General features: G+C 43.9%; 1 protein-coding gene across 2 annotated transcripts in view; it reads left to right on the forward strand.

The window, feature by feature from the left end:
• The first annotated feature begins 279 nt into the window (after nucleotides 1-279).
• The window catches only part of LOC110493733 (homeobox protein Meis1), a 37774-nt gene continuing 18776 nt past the window's right edge, over nucleotides 280-19277 (forward strand). The window contains exons 1-9 of one of the 2 annotated variants that reach the window (XM_021568165.3): nucleotides 280-1065; nucleotides 2404-2624; nucleotides 3497-3638; nucleotides 3865-3915; nucleotides 4318-4368; nucleotides 4951-5097; nucleotides 7420-7531; nucleotides 11892-12043; nucleotides 19155-19231. In XM_021568165.3, the coding sequence (XP_021423840.2) occupies nucleotides 1054-1065; nucleotides 2404-2624; nucleotides 3497-3638; nucleotides 3865-3915; nucleotides 4318-4368; nucleotides 4951-5097; nucleotides 7420-7531; nucleotides 11892-12043; nucleotides 19155-19231 (965 nt within the window). In that variant the 5' untranslated portion in view covers nucleotides 280-1053. The remainder of the gene's footprint in view (nucleotides 1066-2403; nucleotides 2625-3496; nucleotides 3639-3864; nucleotides 3916-4317; nucleotides 4369-4950; nucleotides 5098-7419; nucleotides 7532-11891; nucleotides 12044-19154; nucleotides 19232-19277) is intronic. The other variant, XM_021568166.3, reaches the window with a different exon arrangement.

Consider the following 19277-nt stretch of genomic DNA (forward strand, 5'->3'; position numbering starts at 1 on the left):
ATTCTGACACACAACCTCCAAGAAAATAATTTTAGAGTGTTATTATAAACCTGAAAAAAAGTGAATAGCTTAATTGTTAGACTACTTTTATTTGGGTGGAAAATGGACAGCTGTTTCTATTCATGGTCAGTTATTTGCCTATTTATAGGCTATCGTTTGTTAATATTTATATGTATTCTTTAAATAAACCTAAGGAATGCTAGTCATTTCCACAACAAAACGTCCAGCTGAGCACCAGATAATACAACCCTTATATGCGATTGAATATCTGCTATTTTTACAGTTCTCAAACGCCCCCACCTGGTTCTCCACTTGATGTGGCCCATTCCAATACGTGACCAGTTATGGCCACCACTACTTCCGGGTTTGCACAAATTGATCAAAGCTACCCTCTCTGCGTTATGCGCCCTACAACAACACACACACGCGCGCGCGCATTTGGAGAACCAAGCACGGCATTCACATTGCCCATCGGGATCTACCAACATGCGGACGGACAGTGGACTGCCCCTTTAAGAAAAACTAAGTCAGAAAATATCACCCCTCCTCCTTCAGATCTCCACTTGGATGGTATTGCATCAAAGAAAACCTTCACTGGAGTTGCAAGTGATCGAGGAGACGATGGGGACTGTTTTTGAACATCTCTACATGAATATCTGAAGCATTCAAAGTGAAGGAAGAGCGCGACGAGTCATCATTAATTAAGCAACTTGACAACCTCGATGTTGATTGACAGCTTGCTTGTTGAGCGAGACTAGAGTCTCAATGTTTTTTTCTGTAAGGGGCATTTTACACCAGTCTCAAGCGTGAAGTCGTAGCCAGTGTCGCTTGTTTATGAACGGTCTCCAGGAAAAAGCGAAGGAGCGTTATATTGGATTGTGGTGTTTTTGTCTTTAGCTGGACTTATGCTGACGGTCTGGCAACCATCCTCTCTGGAGAGACGACCACAGTATTCATAATCTTGCATTTGGAGTTAGGTCTTTGTTTTTCCTCAGCCCTGGCCTCGTAGAACACGTTTAGAGTCCGATTGGAATCGGCTAGAGTGACAGGCCGATGGCGCAACGGGTGCGTATTGACATAACTTTTAGCAAATGCAATAAAGCTACAATTGAGACGTGGCTGATTACTGTGCGCAATTTTTAATATACATTTTAATATACAATATATATTTTTAATATAGCATAATATACTTATGCTACATGCTAGCCTACTATTCAGCATTTGAGCGTGTGTGAGTAGAATAAACAATTGCATTTTCATATTGTCTAAAGAACTACAGACTGCAGACTGCAAACTTCATCACATAATTAATTTTACCCCACTACTATGACATGTGTTTTGATATTCTGCCTTTCATAAACGCCACATCGGTCTTTGGGGGTCCAGTGTTTAATGTAGGCTATAACCAAGTTGTTACACATCAACTTAAACGATTTACAAAAAACATGATGTAAGTTTGGTAATAAGAACATGGACGACATTTCACAAATATTTTGTGTGTATTAAATTTCAGTCTGTACAGATATGATAATTATGTAGAGAATGTTCGCTTTGGGTTTAGTTTGTTGGTATCTGTCCTTTTCAACATTTCATAATATTTATACATTCTTATCTGATATATGACATTCAAATAAATAAATTCAACATTTAGAATAAAACATATGTGATTACGTTCTCAAAATATACTCGAAATAGTTTAGATAGGCTAATTGTTCATGCATGTCTACGTGGCCTATCTAAAATGTATCTGTTATTTTTTTTGTTTCTTTAAACTATTAGTTTTGTCAAGATAAACAAAACAATATTTGATTTCTTTGAAATATCAGCAAGAATACAGACAGAAAAGTGTATACATTTGTGATATTGTTTTGTCTAAGCAAGACCCTGCAGTTCTAATCGCCTGAAAGAATTAAGCAGACCCAAAACGTTTGAAAGTTTTAGACATATAAAAGTCAACTGCTTTTTCAGAACTTTTTAAAATGTTAATGATCCAACGTAATCCACAAACAATGAACATTTTCCATTGATTCTCAATTAGGTGATCAACACAGGCTTTAATTGCCACTAATATACTTCCTACCACTAAACATACGATAGGCTACTATTAGCACCATATACCTAACACATTAGCATTTATTTTCTATACTAATTTTGTAGGCCGAGACGTATTTGCTATTATTAGTATAGATTGCCAACAACATAATTTAAGCTATTTTACTATTGTTGTTAATATACTTTTCTTGTTATTAGTCTTTATATTTCGTTTTTATTGTCAGTATTATTACATGATTACTTTTACTTTAGCTATTATCAACACAGGCCTTCATTCAACATCAGGAGAGGTAGCACACCGGTGTCAATGGTTATTATTTTAGAATATTCTCTATCTTTCACTTTTGACAGTATGAAGACCTTCCCCACTATGGAATGGACGGAGTAGGGCTGCCCTCGACTATGTACGGGGACCCTCATGCAGCGCGCTCCATGCAGGCGGTTCACCTGAACCACGGGCCCCAGTTCCACTCGCACCAGTACCCGCACTCAACACACGCCAGTGCCATACCGCCCAGTATGGGCTCCTCTGTCAACGACGCCATAAAAAGAGACAAAGATGCCATTTACGGGTACGTTTATTTTACTGCCAACGTAAAGTGTACAGCCATTGGGGATATCAAGCACCACAAATGTGAGCGATGAGAGTTTAAGAGAGAGGGAGGCTTTGGGAAATTCTCGCTAATTATAACCTCTTCTGTGTTCGGTCATTATGCACGGTGCTATATAGGCTTATTTAAACTTTGTATATCTGTTTTGAAATGTTTCATTATGACATTCTCACCTGAGTTTTCGAAAAAGATCCATACGCTTCGTTTGCATTTGGCTTTCAGTCAAAATATGATGTTATTTTGCATTCACAAAATTCATGATATGGATGTATTCTATTGTTTATCCGGAGCCAGGGGTTGAGTTGGATAACCAAACTCCCAAAATGTTTGTAAATCCAACTCTCAGATTTAAACAATTGTAAATCAAACACATTCTCAAACTACCCTGCCTACTTCAACAAATGTGTAGGCAGTGTTGGTCATATTTGTGTGCCTTAATATAAGCATATTTTCAGGCCAAGTTTAATTGTCTTGAACTCTATTGAAAAGTTCATCATGTAATTGTTTGCCTGAGTTAATCTCACTGAGAATATGTTATTTCGTTGTCCTAAAATGTTGAATCGTGTTCTAAATAAGACACTCGAGAGCTGAGGATGCCTGCCATACGACCAGTTATGCCTGTATGACCAACTCATTTCATGCAGTAAGACTAGGCCTACTTTTATGTAATTATTGTGCTGTTACATTTCTGAATGTTTGCACGTTTTCAACTGAAAACAGTAGGCAATGTGATTGAAACTCGATGTAACCTACTTTCTTAGTTTGGGCCTGTACCGACTCGCAAACTTTCCAAGGCGGCGTACAGCGTTAATGTCCCCTCTCTTCCTTTTTAGGCATCCCCTTTTCCCACTTCTAGCACTGATTTTTGAAAAATGTGAATTAGCAACTTGCACGCCGAGAGAAACTGGGGTCGCTGGAGGCGACGTGTGTTCCTCGGAGTCTTTCAATGAGGATATAGCAGTATTTTCAAAACAGGTTTGACATATCTATTTACTTGTTTTGTTAAAGTTCAAATTCGTTCAAATTCGTATATTGTAGGGTAAATAACCGTTGTGCATTGGTACATGTTTTGTAATTCTGCATTGTGAAAACTTTGTAAGCCGCAAGCTGTGAACACAAATCGCAAGCATGTGAACACAAATCGTTATGAATTATGTATGACGCTCAGTGAACAGTGAATTTTGTAACACTTTTGTTTCAGATTCGATCAGAGAAGCCTATATTTTCATCAAATCCAGAAATTGATAATTTGGTAAGAACTCACATGCTTTTGGCCATTCACAAGAACAGTATCGAACAGTTGGATAATGAATACATTCACTCATTGTCTACAATTGACGACACTTAATTGTGAATTTGACTTTATCACAGTCCTTGTTATTAATGGTGTCATAACAGATACACGTTTGTGTAATCGTAATCTGTCAAAAGATTTTCTTGTCATGAAGTTTGTTTGCTTTCATGCTAATTATTTTAATCCTGTTGATCCTGATCCATTGCCTACACGTTTTTAATGGCGGTGCGCGTGCAAACACACACCCACACACACACGCATGCACACACACATGCACGCACACGCACCCATAATTATAATAATAATGTAATGATCCAAAATGTGAATAAAAATGTTTTAATGCAAACTTTTTCCTCCTAGATGATACAAGCAATTCAAGTATTACGGTTTCATCTGCTCGAGCTGGAGAAGGTATAATTTACTCATAACCATCTCATGCGCGGTGTGACTGATAGGTCTGCTGCTGTAAAAATCGGATATTTTATCACCGTCGATTGCGATGATGCATAGCATTGGGCTATAACTCCGTAGTAGAGGTGTAATAGTGGTGGTAGTATATTTGGTTGCCCAAATAACATTTTTATGTTATGGCGTTGATAATGTTGACATTGATGGATGCGCTTGCAAAATATTAGTCGAGGGCGTTTATATAAAAGTCGCCATATTGCTCATGTTGAGCCTATATTAGGGAGGAGATAAAGTTGCTAAAGTAGCCTACAGTTATCGCTCAATTATATAAAAAATGTAAGAAAAATAAAGTAATCATTCGTTTTTCGACAAGTAAAGTCAAATGTATGTAATGTAATATAGTTCTGCTATTTTTGAAGCCAATTTGCTTGAATAGTAATTTAGGCCTGTCACAAGGCGAGGGATAGGCTAGTCCTTATAATAACACTGATTATTACCATCTACATACATTTTTTTAGGGATTTCCCATAGGGTATAGTGTTCACTCAGTTTTGATACATGTTTGTTTGTCCTCTGTGTTTGCAGGTACACGAGCTATGCGATAATTTCTGTCATCGATACATCAGCTGCTTGAAAGGAAAAATGCCCATTGATTTGGTCATAGACGACAGGGACGGTGGAAATAAATCTGACAGTGAAGATTTTACAAGATCGTCTGGGCCTCTTGATCAGGTAAGCTCTTGCCTATTACGTGCGTATTAATACGATTCTCGTCTATTAAGTGCATTTGAATTGTAGGCCTATACAGAGAACACTTCGCACGCATTTTATGCTGTCTAGATCGTTTTATCAAAATAGAGGCCTATGGAAAAAATATAATTTAGGAAATTGTTGGCCTCCTCGTAGTGATATAGATTGATAAGTGAATTTAAAATAAATCAAATATTAAATGTAGGCCTAACATTTGACAAAATGACAACGAGAACAATGTTTCTGCTCCATTTAATGTCAAAGAGTAATAAATAAAAAAATTCGGCCATTTGGAAAAAACTTGTTTGAAGTAAGGATCCCGGTGAACAATTTCTTGTCTTTTACTATATTACTTCTTGAATAAATGCTTTGAGGGACTATGGTAATCATTTTAATTGTTATTATGCTATTTTATGGTGTTTTATGTGTTAATTATGTTCATTGTGCTGCATGTGCTCGAAAAAGATGTCATTGCTCAAAAATGGGATGAGAGGTGTGGAGTCAAATCTGCTATTTCTTCCGTGTGAATGCAACCAAGCAAGTTCTGAAGTCACGTTGCACCCACCCCTTGAGCAAGGCTTTAGGAATATGGAGTCCCTTCCTCCAGGTGCCATGTCAGCCACACAGCGACTTGTTAACCATTTAACCCTTTATTTACCAGAGCAACGAGCACAAATCCAGGCAGTTTAGTGGAGTGTCAAATGCGCACAACTCAAATGTCTCGGTGTTTAGTTTCAAACACCCTCCCAAGCCTATATTAGTCTGTTGTTGAGATGTTCTGAGTGTCCCATTCACTTTACTACAGGGTTCCAAGCTCTGTATTATAAGATAACCCTCTATCCAAGTCTATGCTCTATTCTAGTATGAATCACACTACTTTATATCCACAAATGAATATGCATCCCCTTCAGTCCTCTCACCTCCATCAGGTAGTGAGACTTCCCTCCAGTAGTACTTTGATCACATCTGCTGATTTGCACTTTGAGGGTCATCTTTGATTGCGCTGTCACCTGCCAGAGTGTTTTTATTATTATCGATCAATCAACATGATCAATGATGAGCGCAGGTCCCCTGAGTCTTATAAGCACTCGTAATTTATGCTTTTGATTTAACAAATTGTGTGGCTCAGTTGGTAAGAGCGTAGCGCTAGCAACGCCTGTCGTAGGCTCGATTCCCGCTGGGGTTACATATACTAAAATGTAAGTCGCTTTGGATTGAAGCGTCTGCTAAATGGCATATATTATGAAGCAGCATACTAAAGTGTAGCCCCTGGATGTGGAGGTCAACCCAATAACCCGTCCCACCAGCCTTCACTTTCCCACCCATAAGTCCATGTATGGTACAGCACCCGCCCGCCCGACACCCACCCTACCTTGCAGTCACTTTGTCCCCACACCTCTAGCCCAATAGTGTACCATTTTCACACTTAATTCCACACTTAATTTCTCTTCTCAAGTGGGGCTGCTTAGGGAGTACCTACTGGTTATGGGTGGATATTGGGAGGTGGTGGCGGTGTGTGAGTGTATATGCATGTGTGTGTGTGTGTGTTTGTGTACATGTTTGAGTGCGTGTGTGTGTGTGTGTGTGTGTGTGTGTGTGTGTGTGTCTCTCGGTACTTGTCACCCTCGGTCTCTCGGGAGCGGTTCCATTCGGATTGAACAAATCTCTTCAGCCCTATACTCACTCCCCCTCTTCCATCCCCCTTGCTCGTTTCGTTGGGAACTCCTCTTGTTGGAGTTGGCCATTGCTGCTTTAACCATTTGTGTTCTAAGCATATGTTCTAGATTACCACAGCCTGACAGCATTCTCTTGGTATGCAGCGTAATACATGATATATATTTATCATTTTTTTTTCCTTCCCAAAGAGGACTTATTCATTTGCTGGTCAAAAACAATTATGAATTATAGGGTTTGCATTCTGACCTGGAGTTAGCAATGAGTTAGCCACGATGCACCGCCAACTGAGGGGAGTAGCTAGCCAGTGTGTACAGGGCTGTTTAGCTGTGTGTTTGAAATGTCTACAGGCTGTTTCTCCCCCCCCCCCCCCCCCCCACATGATATGTACTGCGTATGATATGGAAATGATATGTAAGGAAACTAAGAATGAGGCTTTCGTGCCGACATACCTTGGGTCTCCATTCACATCTCTTTTAATCAGTCGCCTGTGGATTATTCTCTATGGATGACCTCACTTAAAGCCCTTGGTTTCTATATGACGAAGAGACCATTGACACGTTCTCTGTGGTTAATCGTATTCATACTGTAGTTTCTTGTCTGATTGTCAGTGTCATGTCATCCAATCAGATCTCGTGGAGCAGAGACCACGATGACACGGCATCAGTTCGCTCGGCGGGGACACCCGGGCCCTCCAGTGGGGGACACACGTCACACAGTGGGGACAACAACAGTGAAGAAGGTAAGGACTCACTGATAGGTAAGATAACTGGATAGGTGTCCATCATTATTGCTTTTGTCTTTTAAAGTATACTATTATATCAGTGGGAGGAACGAGGAAGCTATTTTAGAGTTCTGGGACAGATCAGATTCACTTACAGGTAGAAATACTAGAAAGGTGTCCACCATTATCGCTTTCACCTATCAAGTACTTTCAGATTAGTGAGACAGTGTTGGGACTGATCCGATGTCAAGCCAATGAGTGAGTGTCACGCGCTGTCGAGTTTGGATTGGATGTGATGTGGAATAGAAAGACAGACAGCAGAGAGAAAGAACGAGTGAATGATGAGGGTTGACAGAAAAATGTGAATGCGGCGCTCAGCCTGGGACTGGATCTGGAAGAAAGGGCGCATTATGTTCTAGTCGACTGAGCGACGATTTATATACCAGCCTCTGCGCCTCTTTTATTTGGACATGGGGAAAGAGTATTAACAGAGAGCAACACACACACGCACGCACGCACACACATGCACACACACATACACACACGCACGCACACACACACACACACACACACACACACACACACACACACACACACACACACACACACACACACACACACACACACACACACACACACACACACACACACACACACACACACATATTAAATGCTAGGCAGCTCCTAATGGTTGAGGTAGAGAAGAAGACTAAAAGGGACTCTCTCTCCTCTGCTATTGGCCGTCTTTATGAGCAGGGCTCTGGGTTTGTGGACTTCCCCCACACTATCCAAATAGTTTCAGTCAGATGTGTATCACCTATTACCAGGGCCATTTGCAAAGTGCTGCTTGTGTGCCAAGTGCAACAAGCGTTCAGGGGATTTGTTATCTCCAGAATACATTTTCAGTTTAGCACCGCCACGGGTGGACTGCTTCGGGGATATCTGTGTGTTTTAACTCCCAAACACAACTACAGTCACACAGCCAGAACACAAGTCCCAGAACACAAACACTCCTAATGCCCTTTTTATTCCCAATTTGGATGGTTGGGGAATTGTGGCTCCTTCAATGGAAGTATTCCACAGAAACGTATTGGTTGAGCTTCTGTTGGAGAGTGGATTCTTGGTTGATCCATATTGGGGTATGTAGTCCAGTGATACCTTAACACTGGTTCCTTGCATCACGTCGATAGGCCTAGAGGACCAGAGAAGCTACCATTGGATAGTCATGGTTTTCCGACTTTTCCGGAAAAATCTGATACATACCTGAGGAGAGATTTTTTGGCTCCCACTTTAACCGAAAGAAAAACTATCTCTCACCTGTAGGGAGGGGAGGTGTCAGTGCCGGGAAAAAGAGGAGGAAGAAAGAAAGAAAACAAAGGGAAAGCTGGTAAATAATGTCCCAAAGAAGGCAAACAGTTTCAACAACTTAGTTCATCGCTATGGTGATGTCTGCAGTTTGGTCAAACATTTCGCTTCTGTTCATTTGAACTTGCTGGTAGCCGATAGAGAAAGTCCATCCAACACAAGTAGTCAATTTGTCTAAATATTTTCTTTGTGCATTGTCCGTGTTTTGTTGCCCATGGTTGCTTGAAGTTATCACACGCCTGACCTGAGCATCGAGGCCATTCTTCACAGACCCTTGGATTGGCCGACAATGGTCACATGGCTGCCTTGCTCCTATAGGGAAGTGTGTCTTAGAAGAAAGCACCAATGGTGGAAGCCTGGTGCAAAATAAAAGGTCCTCTCTCCTCCCAGGCCCCTTGCACCAGACCATGGCCAATAACATTTTGTGCAAACACTTCTGAAAAGCTCAGCAATTGAGCAGGCCAGCAGCTGCTGCGAGCGCCAAGCTTTGACAGCTTGACTTATAATGTTTGCGTGAAAAGTGCAAGTGGATTTTTGTGCCTCTGAATCTTGATGCTGGAAGAGAAAGGAGCAAGCGGCGATATTGAACGGTAGAAGGAAAAAAAGGGTGAGAATGGAATGAGGGCAAAGGAAATAAAAGAAAGAAGAGGGAGAGAGAGAGGGAAAGAGAGTGAGGATGAGCAATGAATCCTTTGGTTTGGCGTGGGCATGGTCAATGCTGCATAACCACAGCTGAGCTAACTTCGTGTTCAGAGTTTCTTTTTTTCTTTGGGGAAACAAATTCCTTTGTATGGCCTCACTCTTTCACTGGAAGCCAGACAGGAAAGCCGAGAGTAGCAGCGACTTCCCGTGCAACCACCACTTTCTCCAGACCTCCCAGAGTCACTGCAGCGCTTCACTCCGTCCTTCGTCTTCTAACACAACCCCGCTTCACAGTCACACATAGCTGGATGTAGAGGAGGATTTGACGTGTGCAGCTCTAGTCACCGAAGAAGCATGTCACCCCCCCCCTCCCCTCCCCGTCCCTGTCCCCGTCTCCACCCGGTACACAGGTTGTCGCTGTGAAACTTGGAGCTGTCACAAACCATTAGCAGGTTGGGTCCAAAGTCACCACGGTGGCGACGTATTTCTCCTCGTAGTGTTGGGCTAGAGAATACTGCTGTGACACGGCACATTGCGGAGTGTAAATCAGCCTGAGGGAGCCCGCCGTCGTCCCCCTAATGAGGCCGAGAGCTTGTTTATGGACTTCAGCATAATTTTTATGATTATTTCCACCTTCTCAGACTCTTGTCGGTCCCAGTAGAGTCTCACCTCTGTTTTGGCGGCAGAGGTAATGGCAGGAGAAGCCTAAGCGAAGTCAACCTCCCAGCTAGTGAAGTCACCACTGGTATTATATTAATGTGGTCGGTAGTTGCTGCCGTATGCCTGCTCTGCTCAGCTTTAACTGACTGTCTCTAACCTTGCCTGTTGCTGTTAAAAGTGACGAAAATACTGCGTACGGCATGATTTGTAATTGAAATTGGAAAGGTTAGCAGTTAGTGGGGGCTTTGGTAAAGATGAAATGGACTTAATGTTGGATCAAAGGAAGCCTGGTCCCAGATATGTTGTGCTGTCTTGCCAACTCCTATGATAGAGTTGTCAAGACAGGACAGAGAGATCTATGGTCAGGCTACCTTCAATCCACCATTTCACCCAGTTCCTTTTTTAGCAAAGCCCCCGCTGTGCCCCAGACAATGACCATATGAGTTGGCAAGGCAGCACAAGCTGATCTGAGACCAGGCTAGATCGAAGGAGCATTCACTTCCAATGAGACATCTTGGATTACGAACCCATGGCCAGCAGTGTAGCTCTCCCAGGCCAGATGGGAGCTAAGTAAACATAAGAGACGAACTTTAGCGGGGAAAAAAACAGCGAGAGGAATAAACTGGGTATTAAATCATTGGCTGGTTTTGGACTACGCCTGCGTCCCAAATGGCATCCGGTCCCTTACATAGTGCAGTACTATGGACCCTGGTCAAAAGTAGTGCACTATGTAGGGAATGGGGTGCCATTTGGGACGCACACTAGGTCTGTGATATCTTGGAGATGTACTGTATGGATTTTGGGGGTGGGCAGATGGTGCTCTGGGTGGGTCATATCAAATCCACAGTACAGTCAGAGAGTTCAGCCCCTGGCTTAAAAGCTTTCTGAGATGTATGCATATTCATAAATCGTTTCAAAAATATATATACAGTATATATGTTCCGGGGAGGTTTGGTGCATCACGTGTACGGTACAGGGAGTGTTTTGTATGGAACATTGAAGACTCAACCTATTCGTTCAGACGCTCTCTTCTGATGAATATGTGAAGGTTTCTTGGATGATGAGTCAATCGTTTGAAATGTGGAGAGAAATAGATTTTTCACCAGATCCATCCGTATTTCAGCTGTAGAGCTATCTCCTCGCATTCTGAAAGACTGTGTAGCAGTAACTCTATTACAGCATCCTGCAGTTTGATCAATATAATCAGAGCAGTGATAAAACTGTGTAAAAAGGTAGAATTTCTGAAGAAAAAAATGACCAGTTGCTGTCTTTTGGCCAAGATGCTGTAGCAGACTTCTCACCTTTTGGTTGAAAACGTTTCTGTTTTAATGCACCAACTAAACACATTCAGCTAAACAAGGCCAGGAAAGCACGATCGCTGGCCAGTCATGTAAAATGTAAAATTATTCCTTCCACAACCCAGAGAAGCAAAGGTTAGAATTCCTGAAGCAAAATGTGCAGTTGTTGACTGTTGTCCAAGAGAAGATAGTCGGTTGCCAGGTTGTAGCAGAATGGTCTGTCCTTATTCCCCCCACAACCCAGGGAAATAGAGTAAAAAAAACACATTTCTGAAGTTAAACGAGCAGTCGTTGTCTGTTTGTCCAAGAGGAGATAGTCGGTTGCCAGGTTGGAGCCGAAATGTCCTAAACCCTTCTCCTTAGTTCCCCATGGAACCACCCACCCACACTAACTGTTGCCTTTGTTTGGACAGGTGACTGCATGGACAACGGGGTGGCCTCTCCCAGCACTGGGGACGATGACGACCCTGACAAGGAAAAGAGGGATCGTCACAACAAGAAGCGAGGAATCTTCCCTAAAGTGGCCACCAACATCATGAGGGCGTGGCTCTTCCAGCACTTGACAGTGAGTAGAGTGGTGGATCACCATTACACGTCTTAGAAGCCAAGCAGTGAGACCTCAATACCGGCGGCCATTTTGAGCTCCATGTCATGCCCTTTAGCCTCAGTTACACTTTATGGGTGTTTAGGGTTGTTGTGACAAGTCTGAAATGTAGCGATGAGGGAGGGGACATCCCCCCTGCTGCCTAGCAGGTTTAGGAGGATTTGGCTGTTGAAATGACTTTTGAAATGACTCCCCCGAAGTTGTCAAACTGAACCATGCATGCGGGTGTGTACGTGTGTGTGTTTTTTTGACTAGTCATGTCAAAGCTATATGGATAATTATTATGTAGATAACTTCTCCCTAACTCTCCTGTCAGTCGCTACAAGTGCAGTGAGTTGTGAGAAAATACTTTGGTTCACATTCACACCATCCAATAGAGCTAGAAGGAAGTAGCAGTAAAAAGAGAGGCCATATTTTCTGTGTCCATCGTCTCACGGATACAGACTGTTAAAGGGAGACATATCTGACAGACACAGACATATCTGATTTACAGCTTTGGCCAAAGCTAGCAAGCTAGTCAATTGGCCAGCAGGCACTGAGAGAGAAACATTGAGAGGATTTTTGCTATGCAGGCATTTCCCCCCCTTTTTCTGTCTGGGCTCCATACAAGGAGAGGCTAAATCGGGATGTCTCGATGGGGGTCAAGGTGGCCGCCAGGACCTACCACTGAACCCGGGGGTGGCTGCAGCCTGCAGCAGATGGGATGCGAGAGAGAGGGAGGAGAGATAACCCAGGTAGAGAGAGGGAGGAAGAGAGGGAGGGAGGGAGAGTTGACCATAGACATTCCCAGGTTCTCTGGAGAGTAAAATGTTGGTGTGTGTGTGTGTGTGTGTGTGTGTGTGTGTGTGTGTGTTTGTGTGTGTGTGTGTGTTTGTGTGCATTGCCAGTTAAGTCGTATTTAGAACAATGAGCACAGTATCTTCCATTTCCACCGTATCGATTCTCAACGACTTGGTAAAGGTTCGTGCATGTGGTCTAGCAAGCTGGCTGCGGATGTGTGTGTGCGTATGTGTGTACCAGGAATCCTGGTGAGAAAGGGGGGGGGCACTCTTGCCCCTCCAGCAGGGAACCACAGGCCTTTTCTTCCTCTTTTCATCCCCCCAGCTCCCCAAAGAAAAGGTCATTTATGTGATAGGGTAATGGGACGAAACCCAGGCGTTCAGATTGTTGCCATGCCCACTACATTGTGGGAGGTTCTACTTAAATTGTCGGGTCGTAACCATGGTGAGGGGGGTAGGAGGCGGGGTGAGGAGTGAGGGAGGGCTTAGCAAGCACCCTCCCTCCCTAATTTTTTTATTAATAATTCGTTTTTTTCCATTTGTTCTTTTTTTCTTCTCTTAGTTGTGCACAGAATATTTAAGCTTGTGAGTGAGAGGGGAGCCACAGCTTGTAAAAGAGAAACCACAGCAGCACGTGCTGTTTTCTTCACATGTTTTCGCTTCTCTTTTTACAAAGTGTTTCATGTAAAAAGCAAAAACCAACTGGAAGGCATAATCCCTGTTAATGCAATTAGAGGCTAATTTGCCACCCTCTTGCTCACAGATGTGCTGCAATAACAACGTGTGCTCCAACCCTGCAAGCACATTCTACACAAACCTGAGCAGAAACAGGTGGGAAAGAAGTTGTACTGGGTCGCTAAGCATACTGTAACTTTGTTTATTGAAATTGGGTTTGAATAAATGACAAGTTACCTGTCATTTAAAAAACACCCACATCTGTGAGTTACAGAATGCTTTGGTAACACAGAGGTGAAGAGAACTTCTGAACTGTCAAACTGCTCAGTTAGACAAGTAGGTTGGAGATGGCCTAATTCCTGAACCTTAGAGTGCACATAACCCATGCAGAAACATTTTCTCCTGCTTTCCTGTCCTCTGAAATAAAAATAATGTCCTCCTAAGCAGAAAAAAAGAGTCTGGCTGGCGTTTCACAGGAAGCCCCTGAAATGACCTCATCCCCTCTCGTCCTGGGATCATCAAAGGTCAAAGTTCGACAGGTCATTTGAACCCATTCGTCATTGGTTGTTTGTTGCCAGAGCCACCTTGGATGTTGACGTGCCAATCACCCATAGCAAACTGTGGTGTGCCACACAGCAGTCTATACCCTGGCAGGGAATCCCTGTCCCATGCCAACGGTAGCCAGCCAACCCCATCCCCCTCCCCGTTCCCCCTCCCACCGTCTACCCAAAGGCACATTTATAATGCGGTCTTGCCCTGATGTCATTAGATCGGGGACATGCAATGATACAAATTACAAATTTACTATGGTCTGGTCTCTGGTCTCTCCTGCCCACCCAAAAAGTCCCTGGGCTTCCCTATACACACTGTGTATTTACTGTCCTCCCCCCCACCCCCAAACCACCCCGACTAGCGCCACTCATGTACGTGTGACGAATCAATCCATCCATATTCATATTTGTAAATTCAATTTAGTCCCCGGGCTTACGGTTCCTGATTATTCCTTAATTCTATCCAAGCAAGCACTCAGAATCGTTGGCGCCACCCAATTAAAGAATAAAGAACATTACACATGGTGTATAATCTCGTCTCGGCCTCTCAGACTAAAAATATGTCCTTCTCTTTTTAGCTGAATGCGCCTCTTTGTTGGGGTAGCAATATCTGAAGTTCTTCTCGCCACTGTTTTTAAACCTTTCTTTTAGTTCCTCTGTTCTCGATGCCCATTTGAGTTATTTGAGTTCCAGGGAAATATTTGGAAGTAATGAGAAGACGATTATTGGAGTCAGTGGCTATCCCATTCCCTACATAGTGCACTACAAGCCCATAGGGCTTTGGCCAAAAGTAGTGCACTATGTATGGAATAGGGTACCATTTGAGACACACACACAAAGAAGGGAGGAGCAGAAAGAAGGGGCAGCCAAACATGGTATTTTTAGGAGACCTGTGGGGCATCTGAGTTCATTTATCCAATGCTGGCGCCCCATTGTGTCAGGGCATGGTCTTCGCTCTTTCTCTGGGTCCCTCACCCTGCAGTGAAAACATCATCCATTACCTTTTTGACAGGCCCCCAGGGACCTCCAGGGGCTTGGGACTCAGCGCCCAGCGGGGGTCGCTTTTATTGACCTCCCCAGAAGTCCAGCATGTGGTCACATACATCACTGGCCGGGGCCTTTTTCTCTGACAAGGTAAATGTGTTTAGATCCGAACAAATAATGAAGTGAGGAGAAGTGGGCTGATGGACAGAGGAGATTGGAGGAGATTGGCAGATGGCACTACACAGTGAATGGGGGAAGCTTTAGTTTGATAGGGAGATGAGTTCAGCAGTTAAACCTGACCCGTTGGTGCAGTGTGGTGTTGCTCTGCAATTCATGTTCTGTCTTGATTGCTTTTCCCAAATAGCAGCCGGACACACATTGGACGCTTTTTGAAGTATTTAGCCTTACTGTAGTTCAATTACATCCCATCTAAAGCCAGGGATCCCTCTAGGGATGCAGTGTTAAATAAAGATGGGTGAACTCTGCAGATCGAGATGACAAAAATCAAGTTTTAAAAAATGGGTAATTTCCCGGAATAGGTGCTTAAGTTTGGTTCAGATACAGTACGTTTACCTGCCGCTATTTAGCCGCTCTTCTCAACGCTCACCTCTCGCCCTTGTCCTACTCAGTTGTGTCAGGTTGTGGGTGTGCCGGACCGACCGCCCTCTGAGCAGCTCCTCACTCCAAATGAGGAGTAATTACAACCTCCTAACAGGTTTACTGGTCCAGTAAACAACATAATCACCCTCCCAAAACTTCTCCTGAATTGGCCCGGTCTGATCGTTCAGACGTGAACTCAAAGAGCTCGCAGCTCAAACCCCCATTTGCTCACAGCAACCCTTCCCTCCAACCAGCAGGTGTGGAACAGAGTGGCAAGCCCCCCTGCCTCCCCTCTTACCCCATTGCCGTGAAATGCCACGTATTCTGTTACTGCCGTTTACTAATGAGATTGGTCAGTAGTAGGTACTCCCACTCATTAGAGGCCCTTGTTTGGGGGGTGAGGGGGGGGGGGGGGGGGGGGGGGGTTTGGTTGGCGCGCTCCATCGCTGGGGATAGCAGCAGAGGAATGTAGCCTGGGGCTTTGGGCCCTGTTTAAGGCCTTCATTGGCCTGCCTGGTTGCCTGCCTGCCTGGCTGGCTGGCTGGCTGCTAGGTGGGAGGCTGGTGGGAGACTGGTTCAGCTGGCCTGTCACCACCTAGGCTGCCTCACAACCCACAGCCCAGCGGCAGCCACTTAGTGGTCGACACTAGGCAAGTCAGGGCCCACTATATGAGTTGTAGTGTATTGTGTTGTAGGAGAGTGGAAGAGTGTATGATGTGCGTGTGTGTGCGTATGTGTACAGTATGTCCATGTGTGTATGTGTGAGTGCGTACGGCATTGTGCGTATTCTCGCACATATGCTTGTGTGTGTTTACTACCTCCTCTAACCAACACCTCTCCAACACGGACTCTCTTGCTAGTTTGACAGTAAAGCCCCCTTTCCATTTGATGTGTTTAGACCTGCCTGCTAGGATCGACCTGGTTGATTATGCTTCCCTCTGTTGCTGTTAATGTGGTGCTGAAAGGCATGGCGACGGGGTGTTCCCCTCAGAGTGGTCAGGCTGGCTGGAAGTGGAGTGGGAGAGGGAGGGACATAGAGGCCTGTTGACTGTTGATAGTTGTAGTATTCCATGCTAATAGTTGAAATAAAGTGACATTCATTTTCAGGTAGTCAGTTGTTTTGGAAACTAGGCCAAGTTACATTCATTTTCAGGTAAAGTTAGTTGTTTTGGAAACAAGGCCAAGTTTTCATTTTCAGGTAGAGTTAGTTGTTTTTAAAAGCCAGTTGCTTGAAATATAAGACACGGTACTTTCAGTTTCAGGTAGAGTCAGTTGTTTGGAATTCTAAGCTAAGTTAGGCTAATTTTCAGGTAAATTCTTTCGAAGCTAAGCCAAGTTCCATTCATTTTCAGGTTAGTTGTTTGAGCTAAGCCTTAGCGCAGCTCTGTTTCCCCCAGATATTTGTGTTGATCTGCACTACTTTGTTGCTGTTGGTGTCCTCCGTCTCATTGGAGATTTGGTGTCAGTTAGCCATTCACCCGGAAGGCATGGTTTCGATCTGTCCCAGCATGCTAGAGCGCAGTTCTTGCCTGAGCATGGCGTGGCTGCTAGCTGGTAGCAGATCTGTGTCAGAGTGCTCCGAGTATAATGTCCCTATAGGCACAAATCTAGGATCAGTTTTAAATGCTATAAATCCTAACGGTAACCGTTACAGTGAAAAATCACAAACTGACTTTGGATCAGCGTTGAGAGGCAACTTTATCTTCCTCGTGTCAGAGCCAAGGGTCATGTCCAGTAGGGAGAAAACTTTTAAAACAGAGCAAAAAGGGGTGGTACTGAACTTCAATAGGAACACATATTTTATGTTTTTTGTTGCAAATCCTTTTGCTACAGTGTGCCCTACTGAACAGGACCCAGGCCACAGTGCTGATTACAGGGTTGGAGATAGCCCGCCTTAACTCTGGGGCGGTTAGAGCTTCTAGTCCTTGCTAACAGGATTATAATTCATAATGAGCGGGTGGGTCGGGATTAGGTCCCGGAGTGGAAACTCTGAAATTAGGCCTGAGGTTACCAGCCTTTCTTATGTGTGTGTGTGTGTGTGTGTGTGTGTGTGTGTGTGTGTGTGTGTGTGTGTGTGTGTGTGTGTGTGTGTGTGTGTGTGTGTGTGTGTGTGTGTGTGTGTGTGTGTGTGTGTGTGTGCGCTCACGTGTGCATGTGTGTGTGCGCGTGTGACTGTGCTTTCACTTTTGTGTTCTAGGAAGATGTTACGGTATCTTAACTTGTTTTTCCTTCTGAATGTCTTTGAGTTTTTCAAATTTTCTCGTAAATGTTTTGCTGCTATTTTCCCTTCTGTTAGTTGCTAGAATTATCCACGTTATTCAGGAACAAAGGCCACTGGGAGGAACATGGAACATGTCCGGCAGACAGTGAGGGACAATTTGATGAGGCGACACCGAGATGGTCACTTTCTGTGGCGAATTAGACTCCGTTTAGGCCAATTACCTACAATCAAATCACATGGAAACAAGAGGGCGAGGCAACCATTACCAATTGATTCAGCGGCAAAGATAATAACTCAGTAACACCAAAGACCCTCTCTCTGTCGCCACAGAAAAAGGATGTGGCAGATAAACATTCTCCAGGTGTAAAGCGTGTCATTTCTACTTTTGTGCCTATGTGGAATTGGCCTGCGGGTGTTTGGCATCTCAGATGGTTTGAACCGGTCACAGTGGTGGTCTGATTTCTAATGTTCAATAACATTCAATGTTATGAAGCGTTGGGACAGTAGATGTTTGGACCTTTTCCTCTTATGGTCAATCCACAGTTTGAGCTCATTTCCTATATCCTAGCTCCCGTATTCTCACTGACTTGAGAGGTCTGGAGATGGTTGAAAGCCACAGGCTTGTTTTAGTTACTGACATAGTGCTCGCCTATCCAGTTCTTTCAGATTAGGGAGTAGGAGGGGAAAGTAAATAGAACAGGGAGCGCTGTTAAATGCATTGGGATTCTTCCCGTGTGACTTACACTCCCATCTCTACACCCGAGTACACACACACACTCCACATGCCTGTATCTATATCCCCCCACCGCTAAGAGAACCAGCTCAACCTACTCTAGGGCGTATCAGGAGCTTTTGGTTGTGTGTGTGTGTGTGTGTGTGTGTGTGTGTGTGTGTGTGTGTGTGTGTGTGTGTGTGTGTGTGTGTGTGTGGGCGCGCATGTGCAAAGCACCAGTAGCACCCATAATTAATGTAGCTGTTTCTCCACTCGGCTAAATTCTTTAATTGGCTCACACACACACACACACACACACACACACACACACACACACACACACACACACACACACACCATTAATTATGCTCCATTTCATATTGCCCTAATGAGTCTTTGGAGCCACACCTCCGTTTGTTCACGCTAATTAGCCGGCGCTGCTTTTAGGCACAACAACACAAACAACACAAAATATGTTTTTTGTTTTCTTTCAGTTACTATTTCCTTAATATTTATATGTTCTTTATTTTTCTTTTTCTCATTGAAACAGCATCCTTACCCTTCGGAAGAGCAGAAGAAACAACTGGCCCAGGACACGGGGTTAACGATCCTACAAGTCAACAATTGGTAAGTTGGATTGGGGCTGTTTGGTGTCTGCATGTGTTTACATGGC

The sequence above is a fragment of the Oncorhynchus mykiss genome, chromosome 17 (assembly GCF_057628025.1).
Source record: "Oncorhynchus mykiss isolate SJ-2025 chromosome 17, ASM5762802v1, whole genome shotgun sequence".
Lineage (NCBI taxonomy): Eukaryota > Metazoa > Chordata > Actinopteri > Salmoniformes > Salmonidae > Oncorhynchus > Oncorhynchus mykiss.